This window comes from Lolium perenne, chromosome 3 (genome assembly GCF_019359855.2).
Source record: "Lolium perenne isolate Kyuss_39 chromosome 3, Kyuss_2.0, whole genome shotgun sequence".
Classification (NCBI taxonomy): domain Eukaryota; kingdom Viridiplantae; phylum Streptophyta; class Magnoliopsida; order Poales; family Poaceae; genus Lolium; species Lolium perenne.
This window is the reverse complement of record NC_067246.2, coordinates 220,679,949-220,687,386: the sequence shown is the minus strand read 5'-3', so window position 1 is coordinate 220,687,386 and position 7,438 is coordinate 220,679,949. Positions and strand designations below refer to the sequence as shown.

Below are 7,438 nucleotides of genomic sequence, written 5' to 3'. Positions count from 1 at the left end.
CTAGTGACATGTTAAACAAATCATAGAAAAATATATTTTCATTTAGAGCTCATGAATTTTCTGTCGATTAATTATAGTGTATAACTTATGTATGAATAATATAATTTATGAATAGGTAAATCACACCCTGTAAACCATCTATGAAGAACATAATTTTATTAAGCATAACATTTTACTATGATCTTTTTAGTGAGATACAAGTATTTATGTTAAAATATATGAGTAGATTTTAAAGTAAAAAGTTTGATGATACTTATTGAATATAGTCTATAACATTCTAGAGTGCATAAAAAACATGATTTCTTGAGATTTTTTTTTGGATATTTTAAGTTTTAATTTTTTTGTACATTTATTCAGGCATTAAGATGCGAGATCCAACTATTGTTTTGCAGTTAACCAGCCTAATTGGTTGATTAAATTACCAAGTGATGAAAATCGCAACAGATTAGAACAATACATAGTGAAAACCGCAAAAAATCTATCTAAATGGTATTTTGTGCAACATATAGAGTAGAAGGTGATGCAATCTACAATTCCCTCACCATTGTGAAAGGCCTTACGTCGTTTGTATGTCCATAGCAAAGCAAGGAGGCTCCATTTCCATAGGTAACCGGTCCCATGCCTGAAAATCCATTTCCGCTTTACTGAGACGCATATACAGCGAGAGGACGGTCCAGTCTGCCTTCTCCCGTCCCGTCTAGATCTGGCTTCCTCCAAGAGACAGCCAGCTTCACCTCCCGTTCCGCACTCGCCGTCCACCCGGACCAGTGGCCGCCGGCATTGAGCTCCAGCCGGAGCGTCTCACCCATCTGCTCTTCAGGTTAGGCCTCGCCCGACTCATCATTTGCTACTGCTGCTCCTCCCTAAGATCCACTCTGCTTAATGCTTTTGGCCAGAGGAACACGTTTTTCTTTTCTTTCTTTAGAACGGTTAGAGCATCTCCACTCGTCCCCCCGAGGAGGCCCCCGGCGAGCGTTTTTTCCATCCGGACGGCGAAATTCGGCCCAGTCGCGCCCCCGGTTCCTCGTTTTCGTCCGGATTTGGGCCTAAATTCATCCGGCGATCCCACGCCCCCCCCCGGCCCCCCGGGGAGCTCTCGGGGACTCCGGACGAGTGAAAAGCGGGGAAGGGCCCGATCTGTCGGTGACTCGACGCACGAACCCCACCGCCACGTCGCTCAAAATCTCCCCCACCCCTCGTATCTCTCTCGCCGCCGGCACCACCCCGCCGGCTTGTTGCCCAGATTGCGCCGCCACTCCTTCCCCACCTGCCTATATTCCGCCGTGTTTGGACGACGGCCTATCTGGCTGCTCTTCCGCCGGCCTGTTTTCCGGCCTGCTTGCTCGTCGTCGCTCGCGGCTCGGGTTGCCTCGACCACGCCCGTCAGGTGTTCGTCCATTTGCCTCGCCGGCCATGGACTCGGACGAAGAGGAGGAGCAGATGTTCGTCGAGCTTATGCAAGAAGAGATGGCAGCAGCCGCCCAAGACGACGAGCACATGATGATCCTTGGTTGCTTGGCAAGCATGTACGCCGGACTGGCAACTCGTCGGCGTGGTGGGTCGGCACGAGGTCGCCGGAAGTGCAAGCCGAGACAGCGAATGGAGGGCTACTGCATGTTGTACGCCGACTACTTCGCCGACAATCCATTGCACGGTGAGACTGTTTTCCGGCGTCGTTTCAGGATGAGCAGAAAGCTATTTCTGCAAATTGTGTATGCCATCCGCCACTTTGATCCCTACTTCAGATGCAAGGCGGATTGCACTGGTTTGGTTGGATTTTCGTCACTGCAGAAGTGCACAGTGGCTATGAGGATGCTGGCGTATGGAGCTCCCGGTGATACTGCAGATGACTATCTTCGGATGGCGGAGTCCACCGCCCTTGATTGTTTCTACCGGTTCTGCAGGGCCGTCATAGCAGTGTTCGGGGACTTTTTCTTGAGATCACCCACTGTCGAAGACACTCGGAGGATCCTTGCAACAAATGAAGCTAGAGGTTTTCCAGGGATGCTTGGAAGCATTGACTGCATGCATTGGCAATGGAAGAACTGTCCGTTTGCGTGGCAGGGAATGTACAAGGGTCACAAAAAAGGCTGCACTGTGATACTTGAAGCAGTGGCTACCCATGATCTTTGGATTTGGCACTCTTTCTTTGGTATGCCTGGATCCAACAATGACATCAACGTCCTAAACTGCTCCCCGGTCTTTTCCAAGCTCGTTGAGGGTCATGCTCCCCCGGTGGACTATGTGATCAATGGTCGGCACTACAACAAAGGATACTACCTTGCAGACGGTATCTATCCAAAGTGGGCAACATTTGTGAAGACGATCTCCAACCCTAGCACCCCCAAACTTTGCGAGTTTGTCAAGAAACAAGAAGCTTGCCGAAAAGACGTCGAGCGAGCATTTGGTGTCCTACAGCAGAGATTTGCTGTCGTCCGGTTCCCCGCTATGACTTGGTCCAAAGATCAGATGTGGGAGGTGATGAACTGCTGTGTGTGCCTACACAACATGATTATTGAAGATGAGCGAAAGCATCCGGTTCCTCTGGCTGAGCAAGAAGCACCATATGAGAGAGAGGGTCCTCTTGCACAGCCTAATCACCAGGTGCCTCCATCATGGGCCGCCTTCATTGCTATGCGCCAGGAGATTCGAGACTCTACAATGCACCAGCTGCTGCAAGATGATCTGGTGGAGCACATATGGAGGCTCCGAGGCAACGCCAACGCCGACGCCAACTAGTCTGTCTTAATTTGTTTGAGCACTTGTTAAACATTGTACTGTTATCGCCGAATTTGTTTCAGCAATTTTCGTCCTCTTGTTTGCCGAACTTGCTAAATTTTATGTTGAATTTGTTTGAAATATGTCAAATGGTCGAGGTTGGGGGTTTCCTGCCGGGGGGACGGCTGGAACTTCGGCGCTCCCCACGCCAAATCTTCATCCAATCCGGACGAAAATTTCGCCGGATTTGGGCGTGGGGAGCGCCAACGAGTGGGGATGCTCTTAGAGGAACAAGTGCGTCAAGAAATTTCCGTTGTGGCCTTCTCCGACTGGGCGACGGCCGGCTCTTGTTCCCGGCCCGACGACCATGTCGAAGAGCCAAGAGCTACAACCTCTTTCCTCGTTGCTCTTGTAGCAAGAAATGCATTAAACGACAGCGTGTTTTTTTTGCCACAGGACATTAGTAGAAAACACATATACGGTGCCACTTTGGCTCAAATTACTAGAAAGTACGTACGCTTATTTATTTTTCGTCTTTTCCATGTCTGGGCCCACACATCATTTCTTTTAGGACGATTTTACCCTCGGGTCGTTTCACCTGGTCTGGTTCGATCGAACCTTGCCTGGTCGAACGGAACGACCGGAGGCGAAGAACAGCGCCGCTACCTCGCCGTGCCTCCTCCCCCGCGCACCACCCGTTCCTCTGGCCGCTGGGGGATCTGCCGCCGTCTCTCTGCTCTCAGGAGAAGAGACGGTCGCGTGCCTCCGCGTGTGGCCTACGTTCGCCAACTATGGTGAAGGGGCCGGGTTATTAGCTGTAAGGGTAGTATCAGTATGTATTCCACCTATGTGCCATATTGTAGTTGGTTAGGTCTATATAAGCCACTACTCCATAGCACTACTAGTCTCTGACACCCTAGCGCGCCTCGGTCTTCCCTTTGACAACTACAAATGCACCAACAGACTCAAGGTAGTGGCGTCTCGCACCCCGGTTCGTCGGACCTCTTCTCCTATCTCTTGCCGAATATACAGTTTATGGTCTGTGTCTACTTTCTTGTTGCACATGCACACCGTTTTTTTTCGAATTTTTTGGGGTTCCCCACCTGAATATATTGAAAAAGGGATAAACGCCAGGTTTTTACAGCAACAAGGTAGAGAGGTACAGAGGAGGGAGGGAGGGAGAAAAATCACACAGGTTCAGTACAAAGAGAGCTGTGCCAATCCTCAACGGCGGAGTGTAGGTCAGGGGAAATCTCCCATACCAGAGAGGGGCATCGTCGCGGCACGTTTTCAGCAGCAGCCGTAGCGAGGGGCGGGCATCGCAAAAAACAGTGGCATTGCGCTGCTCCCACAGGTGCCAGCAGCAGAGGAGAGCGAACGCCGGCACATGCACATGCACATGCACAAAGTTGTACTAAATCAACGACAATTACTCCGTAATATGGATTGGAGGGTATCTATTTTCAAGTGGTAGCAGTAGCATACTAGAGAGAAAGGATTCTTGCTATTTTGCAGGTGTGTCATACTAAAAGCTTCTGATTGCTTCGGCAAAAAGAAAAATATGGTACTGAATTATTTAACCAATTGTATCAAACAGGTACGTGGTCCGAGACACAGGAAATCGAGATGGGGAGTATCAAGGAACTATTTTACGAGTGGGAAATCCAGGTGCTTGTTCTCCTCAGCTTCATGCTACAAATGTTCCTCTTCTTCGCTGGCAGCCTTCGGAGGCGTAGCCTCAACTCGTTTCTTAGGTTCCTCACTTGGATAGCTTATCTGGGCGCAGACTTAGTAGCAGTTTACACCCTGGGCTACCTCTCACGCCATGAGGACGCGACCACTGGACTATCTTTCTTCTGGGCACCATTTCTTCTCATCCATCTTGGTGGACAGGACACCATTACTGCTTTCGCCATGGAGGACAACAAGTTGTGGTTGAGGCATTTATTGACTCTGTTTATGCAAGTTGTCCTAGCTTTATATGTTTTCTGGAAGTCCATTGACAAACACGACGTGGAGCTTCTAGTTTCAGATGTCTTTGTGTTTGCTACTGGAATTATCAAGTATGGAGAAAGGATATGGTCTCTCAAGTGTGGGAGCTTTGAAAGCTTCGAGGGTTCCACTGGACAACAGTACAAGCAACAGGTGCCGGGGGAGGTTGCCGAGGATCCCTATTCTCACATTGTGTGCGCTGCCCTGCATCGTATGCCACGTGTCTTTCGAATCTTTACAGCACGATCAGGTGATAGTGGTACAACTATCCAAGAAAACCCAAGCAATTGGGTGAAGCGGATGAGGCTCGAGCTTGGCATGATGTACGATGATCTGTATACTAAGTCATGTGTGCTCAGAACAAGGAGTGGCATCATATTGCGATGCATCTCTCAGGTATCTATTATGATTGCCTTGGCGCTCTTCCTCACGAGCGACACACGGAGGTACAGTAGAGCGGACATTGCAATCACCTGGTCACTCTTCGTAGGATGTTTTTTATTGGAGGTATGTGCAATGTTTATTTTGATAATGTCACCATGGTCCTGGGCGTGGTTGAAGGTGCGAAGGTGCACCCTGCTTGCAAGCTTGTCCTGGTTTCTCTTGTGCAGTGGCATTGGATGGCCAGAGAGGAAGCCATATCTGAATTCAATAGGGCAGTACAACTTCCACAGGTGGTTAGATGCAAGCAGCAACCAGCCAAGGTCATATAGTAGACGAGCGATGACAACCGTTATCAAAAGCTTGGTGAATTTGGTTGGTGTCAAAGAGGATAAAATATTGTTCTGGATTAGCAGGTTGTTAGACACCGAGCACGTGCAGGCAGATAAGGAGACGATGGAGTGTGTTGTTAGGGGAATTACTGACTTCCATGCTGAAATCAGCAGAGTTCCCCGGCAGTGGCCAAAACTTGGCGGCATAGTGCAAGAGCTACAAGATATTCGTGAAGATTTTGGTGGGAAGGTTGCTTTAGTGCATTTTATCACAGAGGCACACTTGATAAAATATCCTCTTCATCCTCCTTCGGACATGGAGACGGCCACAGGTACCAGCTGCAGTGTCATGGTGGAGGTATGCCGGAAACTATCTAACTACATGGCATACCTTTTGGTTACCCACCCTTCCATGTTGCCGCTCAATGACAGCGCTCTATTTACACTGGAGAAAATGGTACACTTGTTTCCACATCTCATAGATGAGCAGCAGGATTCTGAAGGTTACTTCAGCATCGAGCCAAGCATGGAAACACTGCAGGAGTTGGTAGACATATGGACGAAGCTGATCATCTATGCCGCGGCCAAGTCCCGGCCAGAGATGCACGCGGCGCACCTGGCCAGAGGAGGGGAGCTTATCACCTTCGCCTGGCTGTTCTTGAGCCACAACTTTTTGGGAGATGCTGAGGTGATCAAGGTGCAGCTTACCAATGCCAATCAAAGAGGGACGATAGCATACGTCTTCAGAAATCCTACACCAAGATAATAGCATCATATCCAACGCATCATATCCAATACAAGCCCTGTAGAGTACAAACTCCTCCGTTCTTCATTCGATTACTCCTCTTCTGTTCGCGTTTGTGGCTTCAATAATTGATTGAAGTGTGAAGTTTTTATACAAGCTTCAGTACTATGTGCTAAAAAATCATTATAAATGCTTTTATGCGCCCTAAAACAGACTGGAAATTCTCGTTTGCAATAAAAGTTTGACATTTTGTCATGATACACTCCCTCGGTTAGGCCAACTCCAACCGGCCGATGCATTTAGTCCGCGTATAGAATCAATTGGCCAGAAAACGCTGTACAATGCGCTGAAGCAAACAGACGGCATAAATTTAAGCCGAGTTTGCATCGAGCGGGGCTCTAGCTCCGCACCTAACCCTCCTCTCACGTCCCGCACCTAACCCTCCAAAACCCTAGTCCCATCCTGCCGCCGCTGCCGGCGGCGCCGCCGGGCAAAGGCTATGGGGCGTGGCGGCGGCGGGCTTCCCTCTTGCCGCGGCGGGGACGGCGGCTGGGCACTCTCCTCGAGGCTGCGGCGGGGGACCTCCTGCCTCCCATGTGATGGCAGGGCGGCGGCGGTTGGAGGAAGGAGGGGCGACGGTGGCCATGGTGCTGCGGCCTCCCCTGCCTCCCGTCCGTGGCACACCGGTGGTGGCTGGTGGTGGGACGGTTTGCGCCATCCCCTCCGCCTCTCGCCGGTGCGGGGTGGTGACCTTGGGTTTCTCCCGCGGTTCGAGGACGCCCGGGGCAGCAGCCTCGGGTTCGACGGCGGAGGCATCCTTCTTCTTCGTCGGAGGTGGTCGGCCAGGCTGGTAGTCCTGTGTAGGGGATCATGGGATCTCACACAGGTTTCCGGCAATGGTGATCTAGTCCGGGGTGTCATGGCGGCCAGTGAAAACTGAGCCTCGACCTCGGTCTTGGCGGATGATGGCGGCGTCGGTCGATGTCGTTACCTTGTCGAAGGCGTCATCTTTGCCGTCTTGGCACTACGCTCGGCGAGTTGGGATGCGCGGCTGCCGGTGAAAACCGTGCTCCGACCTCGGTTGGCGGACGATGGCGACGTGTCGCGCCGCTACCTTCTTGAAGGCATCGTCGTCGCAGTCTGCGGTTTTCTCACTCGTGCTGCTCCGGGGGAAACCCTAGGTCTGGGTCTCCCGGATTGGACGATGGCGGCGCGGCCTGCGTCGTTCTACCTCTTGGGGCATCGTTTTTTGGAGCAGCTGCTGGATGTT

The 7,438-nt window shown here is 50.9% G+C and overlaps 1 protein-coding gene across 4 annotated transcripts; it reads left to right on the top strand.

The window, feature by feature from the left end:
• Positions 1-572: 572 nt before the first annotated feature.
• On the top strand, positions 573-6,383 carry LOC127343435 (uncharacterized). 4 transcript variants are annotated; one of them, XM_051369569.2, is made up of 3 exons: positions 574-820; positions 4,316-4,386; positions 4,505-6,383. In XM_051369569.2, the coding sequence occupies exon 3, from the start codon at positions 4,633-4,635 to the stop codon at positions 6,187-6,189; it is 1,557 nt and encodes a 518-aa protein (XP_051225529.1). In that variant the 5' UTR covers positions 574-820; positions 4,316-4,386; positions 4,505-4,632; the 3' UTR covers positions 6,190-6,383. The 4 variants fall into 4 exon arrangements, 3 of the variants coding, with proteins under 3 accessions (XP_051225527.1, XP_051225529.1, XP_051225528.1); XR_011755737.1 differs by lacking the exon at positions 574-820 and adding an exon at positions 831-4,233 and having other exon boundaries at positions 4,505-4,635; XM_051369567.2 differs by having other exon boundaries at positions 573-820; positions 4,316-6,383.
• The last annotated feature ends 1,055 nt before the right edge of the window (positions 6,384-7,438 follow it).

What these genes read in the sequence shown, in the direction of transcription:
- LOC127343435 (XM_051369567.2), top strand. Translation starts at nt 4,345, where the DNA reads ATGGGGAGTATCAAGGAACTATTTTACGAGTGGGAAATCCAGGTGCTT.